Source organism: Phyllobates terribilis, unplaced genomic scaffold (assembly GCF_046119375.1).
Source record: "Phyllobates terribilis strain yellow unplaced genomic scaffold, ASM4611937v1 Scaffold_3__8_contigs__length_932513732, whole genome shotgun sequence".
Taxonomy (NCBI): Eukaryota; Metazoa; Chordata; class Amphibia; order Anura; family Dendrobatidae; genus Phyllobates; species Phyllobates terribilis.
The window spans coordinates 288,589,100-288,604,640 of record NW_027362763.1 but is presented as its reverse complement, the minus strand read 5'-3'; the positions used below and the strand labels follow the sequence as shown (position 1 = coordinate 288,604,640).

The 15,541-nt window shown below is 39.7% G+C and overlaps 1 protein-coding gene across 4 annotated transcripts in view; it reads left to right on the top strand.

The window, feature by feature from the left end:
* The first annotated feature begins 4,328 nt into the window (after positions 1 to 4,328).
* MECOM (MDS1 and EVI1 complex locus) overlaps positions 4,329 to 15,541 on the top strand; it is a 792,569-nt gene continuing 781,356 nt past the window's right edge. For all 4 annotated transcript variants that reach the window (XM_073674844.1, XM_073674842.1, XM_073674843.1 and 1 more), the window contains exon 1: positions 4,329 to 4,536. In XM_073674844.1, coding sequence (XP_073530945.1) covers positions 4,500 to 4,536 — 37 coding nt within the window. In that variant the 5' untranslated portion in view covers positions 4,329 to 4,499. The remainder of the gene's footprint in view (positions 4,537 to 15,541) is intronic.

Sequence of the window (15,541 nt, the reverse complement as noted above, 5' to 3'; positions counted from 1 at the left end):
TAAAAAGCAGTAAAATATTCATTGTAGAAATGGAGAGCTTATGAGCACATGTAGGACATAATGCATACAAATAGTTCATTGCATTTGATATGATCGCTCCCAGTCAGGTTGCAGCATATTGATTTTTTGACATTAGTAATGCAATCCCTAGTATTATGCATAAGGGGCAGCTTATAGCGCCACTCAGTGGCACAATCATGTAAAGGCTCATACCTCATTTATACCAGAGAGATATAGATAAAGCCATTTACAAACCATTTAACATAAGAGAAGAGACTGGAAGACGCATAATGATTTATTAGCCGTAATCACACACAGGATATCTGAGTATTTTATATCATGAATATTATTATGGTAATGGACTCCTGGAATCCAGATCACATCTCTGAGTGACCTCCATCATAAACTGCAGCCTGCATCTTGTTCAGCTCAGAAGAGGTTAATGTGATCGGACAGATCCAGAGCGCAAAATTCTGCTCCATGAATTCGCAGTCCTGATTTTCCTAGGGGGGCTGACTGCCCAGGATGGAGGAAAGGAGGCTGACTGCCCAGGATGGAGGAAAGGAGACTGACTGCCCAGGATGGAGGAAAGGAGGCTGACTGCCCAGGATGGAGGAAAGGAGGCTGACTGCCCAGGATGGAGGAAAGGAGACTGACTGCCCAAAACGGAGAAAAGGAGGCTGACTGCCCAGGATGGAGGAAAGGAGACTGACTGCCCAGGATGGAGGAAAGGAGGCTGACTGCCCAGGATGGAGGAAGTGAGGCGGGCTGCCCAGGATGAAGGAAAGGAGGCTGACTGCCCAGGATGGAGGAAGTGAGGCTGACTGCCCAGGATGGAGGAAGTGAGGCTGACTGCCCAGAATGGAGTAAAGGAGGCTGACTGCCCAGGATGGAGGAAAAGAGGCTGACTGCCCAGGATGAAGGAAAGGAGGCTGACTGCCCAGGATGGAGGAAAAAAGGCTGACTGCCCAGGATGAAGGAAAGGAGGCTGACTGCCCAGGATGGAGGAAAGGAGGCTGACTGCCCAGGATGAGGGAAAGGAGGCTGGCTGCCCAGGATGGAGGAAAAGAGGCTGACTGCCCAGGATGAAGGAAAGGAGGCTGACTGCCCAGGATGGAGGAAAAGAGGCTGACTGCCAAAAACGGAGAAAAGGAGGTTGACTGCCCAGGATGAGGGAAAGGAGGCTGACTGCCCAGGATGAGGGAAAGAAGGCTGGCTGCCCAGGATGGAGGAAGTGAGGCGGGATGCCCAGGATGGAGGAAAGGAGGCTGACTGCCCAAAACGGAGGAAAGGAGGCTGACTGCCCAGGATGGAGGAAGTGAGGCTAACTGCCCAGAATGGAGAAAAGGAGGCTGACTGCCCAGGATGAAGGAAAGGAGGCTGACTGCCCAGGATGGAGGAAAGGAGCCTGACTGCCCAAGATGGAGGAAAAGAGGCTGACTGCCCAGGATTGAGGAAAGGAGGCTGACTGCCCAAGATGGAGGAAAGAGGCTGACTGCCCAAGATGGAGGAAAGAGGCTGACTGCCCAAGATGGAGGAAAGAGGCTGACTGCCCAGGATGGAGGAAAGGAGGCTGCACCTGACCCTGCAATACACCGACCGCCTAATATCTACGCTCTGCTTTAGGACAGAGCAGGAAATACTGAGAGCATACAATTAGAATGATTCTCATATGTCATAGAGGAAAAGACATCAAAAGATATGTAGCAACTACAAATATATATTTTTTACCCTTTTGCAGTTAACACACACACACACATATATATATTATTTTTTATTTATTTTCAGGGGGTAGTTAATACATGTCTTTTATTCTATGAATCATCACCCATATTGATATATATATGTGTGTGTGTGTCTGGCTTATGGATCGTATAGGGGAACCATAGAAGTCGCTGCTGTGGTATAGTCAGTGGTGCCAGGCTATGGGGAAAACAAACATTTCCTCCAGTCTTAGCATTTTTCTTGAGGCTTATCGGTTTTATCCAAACTTTGGTGGCTCACTTTCCCCTCCTGTCCATGCAGCGCAGCCCCATCCAGCAATGATAAATATCCCTGTTGATCAGTTGATTGATTACCTCTCGGAAAGGTCACACGGGCTTGCTGTAATTTCCTTTTGCCTAAGGCTCCCTTTTCACTTATTCTGCAGCACGACAGCTCCTACTACACAGCATCTTGATTTTTATTTTAACCCCTCAAGACCCCCTGACAACACTGTATAAACTTCTCATTCTGTGGCGGTGCCTCCTCCCAGCACAATCCAACCTATTCAGGGCTTTTGTTTATTGACAGGAGCTCCTGGTGCCCCCTAAACCTCCAGGGGCCAAGCTCCTTGTCCCTCTGCTCCTTCCTTACACCCCCTGTTTTCTACAATTCCTTACCAGACAAGCTATTAATTTAGCAATGCAACCCAGGGTCCTGAACCCAATTAATTTCTAATAATTACTGCCCAAGGGGGGCAGATAGATCTCTCCATCCTGCCACTGGGGTCAGCATACACTAATAAAGTGTGTATTTTGAAAGTGATCTGCAGAACTGTGAGTTATTGCTATGTGAGAAAATTGTTTCCATTTTGTCTAATTGAGCCCATGGCTACAAGCTGGAGGCCTGAGCCTAAATAAGGACGACTGTTTCATTTCAGCCTACATGCTCCTAGTCACACAGCATGGCTTTAATTTCTTCACAGCAAACCTGGAATCAAGCGTTGGGTAAACAGTGTAATAATTGCATTACAATGATCAAATCAATCTTACTGGTAGCTAGGAGAATATAAGTGCAGACTGAATAGCAGCAGGCAGAGTTCACTGCACAAATACAATGGACGAGAACTATTTGATAAGGAGGGTACATTTAACTCTGCCAGGACAGCTCACTCATCTGTGCTGCCAGCAGCCAAATCCGCACTGCACACTGCATCCAGGGGAGCAGCATGGAGCAGGATGGGGCTGCTGTATGGAGGAGAGCCTACACCTGCTGCCTCTGTATAAGAGCCGAAAAAGCCAGCTACATATACTGCATATAGGCGACAGCCCAGAAGCCTAGATAGGCTATACAGGAATATATATATATATATATATATATATATATATATATATATATATATAAAATCTATTTAAAATATAGATATGTATATATATCTCATATCTATTATCTATATAGCTGTCTGTATGTCTGACTGTCTAATTGATTTATTTATCTGTCTATCTCTATGTCTATCTACCCCATATCTATCTATCTCTCTGTCTATCTATATCTCTGTTACTCAATGTATCCTCAAATAAATTAGTATTACAAATCCCAGTATAGTCTGCATTCTTCTTTGGGGCATATCATCTTTATCATCTGCTAATAATAAATGATAATAATGAAATAATAATAATAATAAATAAAATATTTATTACTAATCATACAGATCCCTGCATCCCTCCCTGTAGCACACCAGCTTTCCTTTAAAATATAGGAAACAATAATAAATGATATAATAATCATCTTTATTCCTATATATATATATATATATATATATATATATATATATATATATATACACATATATATATAAACACACATATATATATATATATACACACACACACACACACACACACACACACACACACATATATATATATATATATATATAAAATCATTTAAAGGCAAGCTGAAGTATAACAAGGAGTATAGGAAGCGATTTGTTAACTTTTATATTATGAGCATTTGTTGAATGACTGGTCATTTGGATGCATTTGCTCCCTGCACGCAGTACATTCTGGGGGGCACAGACTGCTGTAGCTCTGGCCATACAGCTCAGAGCAGGATATGTCATGTATGTGTAGGAGACCAAATGCAGCACAGCAAACAATATAACAGGTTTTGTGAAAATTGCCTTATGAGACAAAACTGGATAATTCCTTTACATGATAAGTGACTATAGATTTGTCCACATGTGACTTAATAAGAGGGTCGCATGTTATGTCCTGTACAACAGATGATCATATATAAATGGATCCCAATTGTGTAGGGTTGTATAAATAAACCTTATTCTAAACTCTTCCATCCCGGGAGTTGATTTTAGTATGTGAACAAATGACAGCTGCAATACTGTGCAGCAGGTAAAGGGTTAATCGGAGAAACAGAAGTAAAGTCGGAGAGATTTGCAGGATCGGGGACTTTATGGGGTAATGGGATGCTGGGTCTCCAGTTCTGAGAGCTATAGGGGGCTGCTCTGGTAGCCGGGGTCTCTGGGAAGCCTTCATACACACTCAGCTCCATGTGACAAGATCTCAAATCAAAATGATAAATCGCAGCAAACTTTTTTGGCAGAGGTTTGAGGTGAAGAGCGCATGCGCGAAGGTGTCTAAACTGACAATGCTGGGGAGATAGCGAGTCCGGAATGAGAAGGGGATTGAGAGAGTGAAAGAGGGAGACAGAGAGAAAAAAGAAAAAATAAGGAAAAGATCCAAAGGAAAACTCCTGCAGATCCTCCTCGCAGAGCGGTCACCATGAGGTCCAAGGGCCGGGCAAGGAAGCTGACCACAAGTAGGTGCAATGTGCCCGTCTGGGGCTTCTGCCATCTTGCATACAGGTCTTGTACATCATCCGGGCAGAGCAGCAGCAGCCTGCATTCCCATAGAGCATGGAGTCCATGAAGGGGTCCCCAGGCACCAGCGCTGGCCTCTGGATGGGTGCAGTGGTGGGGGCTGATGTGGAGGCTGCTGCACCCCGTCCAGGTTGCTGGCTGCTGGCAGTGCGGGCTGCTGCACCCAGTCCAGGTTGCTGGCTGCTGGCAGTGCGGGCTGCTGCAGGGATGAGGCAGGCAGGACTTTCACAAAGTTGATGTTGCTCTGGGAGAGTAGTGATCTGAATGAAGCTGCAGAGAGAAATGTTACCGCTAGTGGGCGCTGTGTGATTGGCAGCAAACTCCGGGCTAACAGTTTAAACTGGACAGGCAGCGAATGAGACATTAACCCTGCAAATCCCAGTGTCGGACAGCATGTGAATGTGCCTATGGGAATAACGTGTGCGCTACGCCAATGCGTTTTTACACATAACCTTTTCATTTAGGAAAATATTCATAGCGGTTTCTAATTTGTAAAAAAAAATAAAGGAAATCGTTGTAAAAGACCATTTCATGTTCCTACTCTCACTTGTAAATGAAGGCGATCGGAAATCCGATGACTTCTGGTATCTGCTAGATCAGGTGCGAGTAAGATATTATCCAGCCGCTGCCATCTCGGAAACTAATCGTCCAGATCATTGCTTCACTTATCCCAGTGTTTGTGGTCACACATGTGCTGAGGACGAGCGGTGATGCCGGCTGGAAGGACGATTTCGTTATGTTTGTAACTTGTAAGACTGTAGAATAGAGAAAAAGGTGTCTGCACACAACTAAGACTTCTAATAATTATAGCGATAACCAAAAAAATATGCAAGAAGCAGCAGCAAGAACATGTCTGCTCAGATGTGATGGCAAATAAAGGGGAGATTCATTTGGAATTAGACTGATGTGTGAATTTATACTGAGCCGGTAATATAAAGCTAATATATATATATATATATATATATATATATATATATATATACATAACACTGTGATATATATGTATTTATATATATATATTGCTGTGTGTATTATATATATATATATATATATATATATATATATATATATATATATATATATTCATCCGTGCAGATGTATCCTTTGTGTTATTGCAAGAAATAAAGTAAACGCTAATCTGTCGATACACTGTTATCAATAGAGGAAATGGATGTGGATTGTTAAGATTGTTGGGCTCTTAGCTCTTGAGCCACCTCTTCCCTTTGGTGGTATTAAGTGTCACAAGCAGGGGTTTGCTAGTGACCCCAGTAATTCAATCAGTCAGCTGTCTCTGTCCACACTGGCCCTCTATTCTTCCTGTGCATCAATAGTCAGGACCCCTCCAGAGGTCTGGGAATAAAGCCTCTAATTGTCACATAGCAATCAGTAATAACAATACATGCCTTTATGTGTCTGACACCTCTACATCTCAGAATGGACAAGCTACACGTCTTTGCTACCAGCCTGATAGTTATACAATGGCTTTCCCTCCTTTTACAACTCTCTTTCCTGAAGGACATCATATAAATTATTTGTAATAATTTTGTTCATTTTAATTAGAACCACTATCTGTAATAAAATATTTAAATGACTATCTAAATAATATATTAATACTAAATAAATATATATATATATATTTATATATAGTTTAGCATGACATGCATGAACCTAGAAGACTGTGTAAATAGATCTATCTCCATGACAGAGATCCTCAGCAGTGAGAATACAATCTGGTGACATGTAGGTCTTTCCGATGCCCACTACTAGTTACCCGACAGCATGGTAGAGGGGGCACCTTCTGCACTTGCTGCACGTGTTACTTTTACACGTTAGCACTCCCAGCGCCTGTCCCCACCATGTGACATCATAAAGTCACACGTCCCCAGCTCTCAGCCGCCTGTGTCCACACATTAAAGCCCTGGCAAGTTTATGTGCCTATTTAATAGTCCACTCGGATCTGTGTTGTGAGCAGTGAAATCCTGCCAGCTCTGTACTGTTTATTTGCCATCACTTTGCCATTACCTCTTAGCGGCTCTTTACTTCATCTGGCACAAAGTGCTATTAATGAGCCAGAATATCTCAGGAACACATTACCCAGCTCTTCTTAAGAAAGAGCCTCCAATATCAGTGACAGAGTCATGACCCATGCTTCAGGTGTGGACCAAGGGAATGATGTGCATAAGCTTGTGTCATGTTACTATAGGCTATACCAAGTGATCCTAGTGTTTCATTCTTTCTTCTTTTCTCTTTCATTATTTCTTTCTCTTTCATTCTTTCTTTCTTTCCTTCCTTCATGTCTTCTTTACTTCCTTCTTTATTTTACTGGTATTTTTTTCTTTCTTTCTTTCTCATTCATTCATTCTTTCCTTCCTTTCTATCTTCTTTCCTTCTTTATTTTACCTTTCTTTCTTTCTTTCTTTTTTTTCTTCCCTGTCCTCTTTCCTTCTTTACTTTACTGTTCCTTCTCTCTCTTTCATTCTTTCTTTCCCTCCTTGGTGTCTTCTTTCTTTCCTTCTTTATTTTACTGTTCTTTCTTTCTCATTCATTCATTCATTCATTCTTTCTTTTTTTCCTTCCTTTCTATCTTCTTTCCATCTTTATTTTACACTTCTTTCTTTTTCTTTCCTGTCCTCTTACCTTCTTTATTTTAATGTTTTTTTCTTTTTCTTTCTTTCTTTGTTTTTCTTTCTTTCTTTCTTTCTTTCTTTCTTTCTTTCTTTCTTTCTTTTCTATCTTGTTTATTTTATCCATCCTTCCTTCCTTCCTTCCTTCCTTCCTTCCTTCCTTCCTTCCTTCCTTCCTTCCTTCCTTTTCACTTTAAACATGCCTTAATGTCCAAATTGCAATTGATTTGCCCAAGAACTCAACCTTCAATTTAGGATTTACTATCAGGTAAAAGAATGTCAACATATAAGACTAAGATCCATACCTAATAAAAATTTCTACTGTTACAATTGTAGTACATATGTTGCCATTTTCTAACATGGTTTATCTGTTCAGATGTTTTTTCCTATTATGTACAATCAATTTTGGTAAAAAATAATTAAGTGTTATTGTTTATTGCTTTCCTCTGTGCATTTACATTTAGCCATGCAATGTACAATCACTCAGAAGCAAATCATAACAATTATTGCTACCTGTGAGAAGCTTTATCAGTAATTTGCACAAACAAATGTGTCCTGCTAATGGCTGATAATCTGGAATGTCATCAGAATGTATCGTGAGTCTGTGTTCAGTTTTACACAGAATATTATATTTTCCTGCTAATTAATCACAACATAGTAACAATATAGTAAAGTTGTATGTTTACTGGACAGCAGATAATAGCTTCCTATTACCTTGCTTGCCATTGCTTTAGTCTCATTTTCTATTGCAGGGAACCCTTAATTTACCAGATGGTACTTTACAAACATTGTATTATAGGAATTGTGATACACCTACAGGCCAGTAGGAAGTCATTCCTCAATAATCCATTACCCAAGTCATATATGTCACTTCTCTTGTAAACACCATCTATTATAGCTGGATGTCATCCGGAGACCTTTGTGCTTCATTGATACCAGTTTGTCAAGAACTGATCTGACATATCATACAGAGTGTTCTGTCCAACTAAGTTTTGAATTGATAAAGATTTTGCAAGGGTCACCTGATTTTTTTTTGCAAGTTGTGTGTTTGTATTTAAAGTGATAGTCCAGTGTAATAGTTGTGTTTAATATCATGTTAAGCTTTAATTGCTATATTTAGCTTAAAAAAACTTTCTTCCTTAAGAATTTGCTGTCTGTTGTTCACTACTATGATCTGTGTGATATTGTGATTTCAGACTACTGCTTCCCTCCAGTGGCAATATAGGGAGAAGTGGTAGTCTTAGGGCATCGCTGCTGATGCCATCCATCATTCTGATGTGGTAAGCCTAAAAGGAGTCCTAAAAAGGGGTTGTATGGGAGGAAAGGTAAGTATATTTTTTATTTTATTCCACCTTGTAGTTTTTAGTTTTCCCCACAGGAGGCGGAACATAATAATTCTCCATTCATGATACCAAACTGTTACTTTTAAGCATCTAGAAATAACCCTTATAATAAGATTGTTAGTACACTTCAGGATCTGGTATATATATCGATGAGAGAAAATTCTGTGCTAGATTCTTTTAAACAGCCTGCCCTTCTTGTTGAACTGGGAACCTTTCCTTGTGGGCAGTACCTTTTGCCTTTAGTAATATTTGTCATGGATTTTGTCCAGTGCCCAGTAATCCTTTATAGTTACGTTTGCACTTAAACCCATTTGTTTTGGGTAATTTCCATCACTTTTGGAAGTATTTCTTGAGTAGGCTCTTCCGCAATAAGTCTTTATTTTAGGTACTAATCTTCGCTGGTTTAAGCAGAGCTTTCTTCAAACAAGATTTAGTCAATGTTTAATTCCAGATAAAGTTTGGCATGTAACGGGTTAGTAATTGGATCAATGATATGGTTAAGGTGGTGGAGTAAAAACTGACAGCTTTATATGACAGGCACTTTTTTTTTTTTTTTTTATAAAACAAAGCCATTCTGCTTGGGTAACATGTAATAAAATGTTTCAAGAGAAGGAAGGGTCTGTTTACAAAACCCATTTCCAAAGTCAGACATGCTACTTTGGGCTTTGACTTTACAGCTAAACACACTTAGATCCCTTTGTAGTTCCTGATTCCAGGATCCCATTACTTGATTATGGCTCAGATACAGCTTTGCCTGTAATTAATGACTTTTACCTATTTAGTAAAGAAGGAGGAGAAAGTCTAAATTCCTGGTTCATTGGGTGTCTCCAGAGAGGGAGAGGGAAAGTTGAGCTTGGCTTATGTCCAGTTCTGCACAATGTCAACATTGAATATTTGAATTCCCAGACTCTATTTAACAACTTTCTAAATAAATAAACTCATTGTGTGTCTGTGTTTGAAAATTATTTTACCTCTTTAAAAAACTACAGCATCTCATTACAGGTCTCGAAGGCTGTCTTGCTTTATAAATAAATACAAACAGAGCAGAGTAGGCAGCAGATCTCTGCACAGTATAAGGCCTCTAATGTAACACATGGCTTTCTGGACGGCTCTCTGTGACATGATATCTAATCATAACTAAAAACAAAGCTTGGTTCACAAAGTCAGTTAAGAATTAATCATTTCTTGGAGGCCCATGTGTTCACTCTGACTTTAGCGGTGTCCTGCATAGGCTCAATCATCTGAGACCGGCCTGGCATAGGAACTTAGGAGAGACTCCACTTGTTTTGCCTTAAAAGGCTATTACTTAATAGATGCACTCAGTAATGTGAATGAACAGGCACTCAGTAATAATATTACATGATAAAATGTATACCATTGCTTCCTTGTTAGCTAATTCAGCCTGGGCCTAGTAATATGTTTTTCAAGTAAAATATGCATTTGTTGCAGGTTTTCTATATACAACACCCACAGATCTAAATAAATATTTTTTGTTTTAAAATATTTCATTCATTAAAATTTATGATTTTGCCCAGCTGGATTGAGCAGTGTATGGTGTAATTTTGGTCTACATAGACTCATTACAAATCTTCTTATTGAAGGGTTTCCCCACAGGTGCTGTCACTCCCTTTGATGAAGATGCTTTGCTCAAAGCTACTGATCTGCTACCTGTAACCTATTCAACTGGCCATAGAAAACCCATTTCCATATGACCATGTACCCAAGTTGATGAAATCTCTAATACAGAGCTTATACTGCTATAATCCCATATTGAAACAACCCAGCAGGTGTTTTAATCATAAAAATTAACTATTATTAAATATTAACAAAATGAGAACCCCCCCCCCAAAAAAAGTCGAAAAAAAAAAAAATTCTCATTTTGTGGACCTTGGTGTCCATTGAGCATGATGGAATTTTAGATATGTATGTCTTGCATTGTCTCTGCCAGATATTTATCTTGTATATCTATTTTCTATTTTTAATTATATATTTAATAAAAGTTAATTTTTATGATTAAAACACCTGCTGGGTTGTTTCAATCGCATTTTTTTCTTCGTTGTATATCTATGGTTAAGCGATTCACCCGTATTCATTGTCATTAGGTGCAAGCCATGGAGCTTTGATTATTATTGAAATATGCACTGGTTGAGAAATTTATGTTGGATTATAATCCCATATTGTGCATCTGCATGCCTCTGATTTTATTTTATAGCCTCTGAATGAGACATCAGAGTTCATATGCGTTACTTACAACATGTGTTTTTAGGCTTATTATGTGACATATACATTTTTTAAAAATATAACAGAATCTATGGAGAGAGGATACAACCACAAAAAGAAGGATTTATGTGTGTGATTTATCAAGACCAGCATTGTTCATACCAGTTTTGATAAGGGGAAAAGTCTGAGACACCTGGTTCATTAAGGGGCGCAGGCTCAGACTGGCCGACAGGGGAACAGATGAATCCCTTGGTGGGCCCCACCCTATTACATGAGCACTATTTGGCACAATAAACTTAGTTAATTTAGTACAAACAAAGTTATCATCCTATCACTCATTTACTATTACTACCAAGTGTATTATTATATAGAATCATAGGTCAATTTGAGAATGACAATAATGTGATGTTTGCATGAGGCTGAACAGTAGGCCCCCAGAGTTGTGGTAATGGTGGGCTCTTGGAACCACAGTTCAACACTGAGGCATGTCTTAAAAGTGGCGTGCACCTCCATGTGCCTTGCCACAAATCTTACTCCAGTAAATGACGTAAGGTAAGCCCATTTTCATGCCAAAACTGGCATGAAAATGGCAAAAGTTTTGAAACTTTTGTGCAGCAAATATTTTGCAACTTTTCAAACCATTAAATTTCAGGCGTCAAAGCTTTGATGAATCGGAGCCTTTGTATCTCTCTGTGGTATGGTTGCAGGACAGACTTTCTATATTTTGGCAGAGCTGTCACTAGGCTTTCCTTCATCAAAAGGTTCAATGTTCTTCAGTCACCCTGTATCTAAACACCTTGGTCCTGACAAAGTGGATTGCTGGTGTCCCCTAACACCCACGCAAGGCAAATTCTCCAGTTTCTCTCCCATGTTAAGCTCCTGATTTGAAAGTTATAACAATGGGAATTAGTGTATGATGTCATAATAAGGGAGGTACTTCATCTCTAAATCTTAATATAGTGATAGAAATACTGGGATTAAAACATAACATTTATTCAATTAATTTAAAACCATTCTCCAAAAAAAGAAAAAAAGAAAAAATAATACAATGCTTTAAATGGAATGCAAACATGCTAACAGTAGGTTCAGATTACCACTAAATAAAAGAGACATGGATAAGAGGAATAGCGAACTTGGTGTTGGCGCATACTTTCATTTGCCTTGTAATAAGAAGGCTGAAAACCAGGCTATCCATACAGACTATTCCTCAAAATTGGCTCTAAGTGGGTCCCCCTTCCTACCAAGGTCGATCCCACACTGACTCCTAAACTCAGTCCCCTGAGCAAAACCAAGTTGATAAAAACACATTTCTCTGCAATCAGACATCTGCTATGGGCCATACAGGTATGTATAGATTTACTTTTCTATACCCTGTATGCCCATAGTAAAGGTCTGATATCGCCCAGGGGGTGACAGATTCCCTTTAACTGCAATGAATGATTAGGAACTTTGAATATGGTCTAGGTTCGGGAGTTGATATGGGATCACTCTTGGTTAGGGCGGGGAACGTACTTAGTGTCAACATTATTGCAAGGCAAAGGAAACTAAGTATGAACCGACACCAACATTTGGCATTTCTCTTATCTGTGTCTCTTCTATTTAGTGGTACATTTTTTGAAGTTACTGTTAGCATTTCATTTAAAGAAAGCTTTAGGCTAAAGGACTGTACTTTTAGGAAACGGTGAGTGCTTTTTTCTGTCTCTGCATAGACTTTACCTCGCTGTTCATAGCGAAGCAGCACCATCACTCCAGATTTATACTGACCAAGCTCACAGAAGAGTGATAGTTGCAAAGCGCAATGGTTGTTTGGTGCCTTTAAACTCACTCATTGTGGCACAAAATGGTTTTAAGTTAATCAAATGAATGTTATGATTTTACAGTTTCTACAGTGTTCTTCTTTAATTCATCATTTGGATTTTCTTTACATAGCTACCATTGGTATAAAAGAGCATCAAAACTCTATTAACTATAGACTGTCTTTCGGATCATATTGTGCCTGCACAGAAAAAAACTCAGCATGGAAGTTCACTGCAGTATGTCATGTAGCTTTGATAAACATGGTAACTGTATTAAAATGTGAAAAATAGTTTTAAAGGTTAAATAGATTTATTTTTATAAAACAGCACTAAACATGTCAAAACATTCGGTTGGCGAATTCTGAATTAATAGCATATCCAGGATAAGTCAAATAGCAGAGGGGCAGCAGAGCAACTTTTGTCTGTATATAGAGAAACCAACAAATTGGTGCATTACATGAACAGTCTATTGATTCAAATGGGCACCATGTAATGCTTCATTTGCCCAGTGGTGGCACTGTGCAGCAAGGTGTAGCAGTGGATATGTGATATGAACACTTTACATCTGAGTTTCTCTACATAGGGCTGAATCAAGACATTAAAAGGGTATTCCCAGAATCCAAAGTTATCTACTTTTCATTGGATAGTGGATAAGTTAATGATTTCTGGAGGGTTGACCATGAGAAATCCAATTGATCCTCAGGACTGGATTGCCTATGGGACTGCCAAAGAAAGCTGAGTTCAGTGATTTTCTATTACCGGACGTCCTATTACTATTGCATGGCGTAGACATTAAGCTTGTGCACCCCTACTGTATTCAAGGTGGTGCACAATAGATATGGGGCAACTGCTCATCACCTCCCTGTATGGCAGTAAACATGTATACTCAGCACTGGACTTCTTCTAGTCGTGGTGTAGGTGCAGCATACCCATAAACTACTCTGCCTTTACCTCCAACATTCTTCTCTGACAGTCACCACCTCTCCGTGCACTCAGCTGCCCAATCAGGTTGAGTGCCACTGTCTCCAGCCATTCAAAGCTTGCAGTTTTGGTCAATTAGGATTTTCAGTTCGTTGGCCAATCATGGTGCGGGCTCATTAGCCAATAAATAGTCTAAACTCCTTATTAAGTTTTCTGATTGTTAAGCCCAGTGTTAGTTAATGTATTATTTGGATAATATCTGGTGTGCTGTCCTGGATTGCTACTTTGTGTTCTGACTTGACTTCTGCTAGAATACTTCCCTAGTTTAACCCTTTGGTGTTCACTCTGGTTTTGACCTCAAACCGTGTTTCTGATAACTTTGCCTGCCTTTACTAGATTCTGACTCCCCTTTTGTTGACCTTGCTTTTTATTTCCATTTTTGGCATTGTCAAGTGATTCTCTGGTTCTGACCCGGGCTTGTTTGGTACCCCATCACCTCCATTTAGGAGTCAGCAACTACTCCGCAGACAGAAAGCCATTCTCCTACCTTTTACAATTTTAATATTCTTCAAAATTAGTATTTTATGTCTTCAGTGTTCCATGACTTACTGCTTTGTGCATCTGAGAAGACAGCTTTTGAATATGTTTCTAAATGTTACTAAGTTGGACCAACCAGTACAAATAAAAAAGCCACTTTCTCTTTTTTACAAAATTTCCAGAGGACCATTTGGATTATTTTCTGTGTAAACTTCATGTATGTATTTGCTTTGTATATTTGCATTTGTAGTAGTTAATAATAATGATAATATTAATATATTATTATTATTAATAATAATGATAATAATAACTACTACAAAGCAAATATACAAGACAAATACACTGTGTTCCAAATTATTATGCAAATAATATTTTCTCAGATTTTCCCAAATTACCTATATGAATTGCAGTCATTGTAATTTTCCAGTCAAATAACTATTAGAGTACAATTGAAAGGTTTTTGTACAAACTGCCTATGATAACTGTATATTTTTTAAAAAATAAAAAACTCAAACTGCACTCAAAATGCATGTTCCAATTTATTATGCACAGCAGAGTTTTCAACCTTTTTCATTTTAATAAAGAGCAAAAAAATGGTCATTTTTGAAATTATAAGCATTAGAAGGTTATTTCAAACTGAAATCAAACAGTTTTCAACTCAAAACTTTATTCTAGGTGATGTTACATTTGCACATAGGACCCCTTGTTCGAAAGGAGCTTCTGAACTCTCTCGTCCATTGAATTTGTCAGGTTTTGGATGGTTTCTGCTTTAACTGTTTTGCATGAGGACAGAATACCCTCCCAGAGCTGTTGCTTAAATGTGAACTGCCTCCTGCCATCATAGACACTCCTTTTGATGATGCTCCAGAGGTTCTCAATGGGGTTGAGGTCAGGGGAGCATGGGTGCCACACCATAAGTTTGTCCCCTTTTATGCCCATAGCAGCCAGAGATGCAGATGTGTTATGTGCAGAGACGGGGCATTATCATGCATGAAATGATCTCGATGGTCCAGATGGATGGAGTGGAGGATGGCTGGTTGATGGACACACCATGCAAACACGGCTACGGCGCTAACAAGGAGGAGGTGGAGTAATGTTTTGGGCTGGAATCATGGGGAGAGAGTTTGTCGGCCCTTTTAGGATCCCTGAAGGGGTAAAGATGAACTCCATAATGTATGTTGAGTTTCTCAAACAGCACTTCCTTCCATGGTTCAAGAAGAAGAACCGTGTATTCCGCAGCAAGATCATTTTCATGCATGATAATGCCCCGTCTCATGCTGCACATAACACATCTGCATCTCTGGCTGCTATGGGCATAAAAGGGGACAAACTTATGGTGTGGCCCCCATGCTCCCCTGACCTCAACCCCATTGAGAACCTCTGGAGCATCATCAAAAGGAGTGTCTATGATGGCGGGAGGCAGTTCACATCAAAGCAACAGCTCTGGGAGGGTATTCTGTCCTCATGCAAAACAATTAAAGCAGAAACCATCCAAAACCTGAC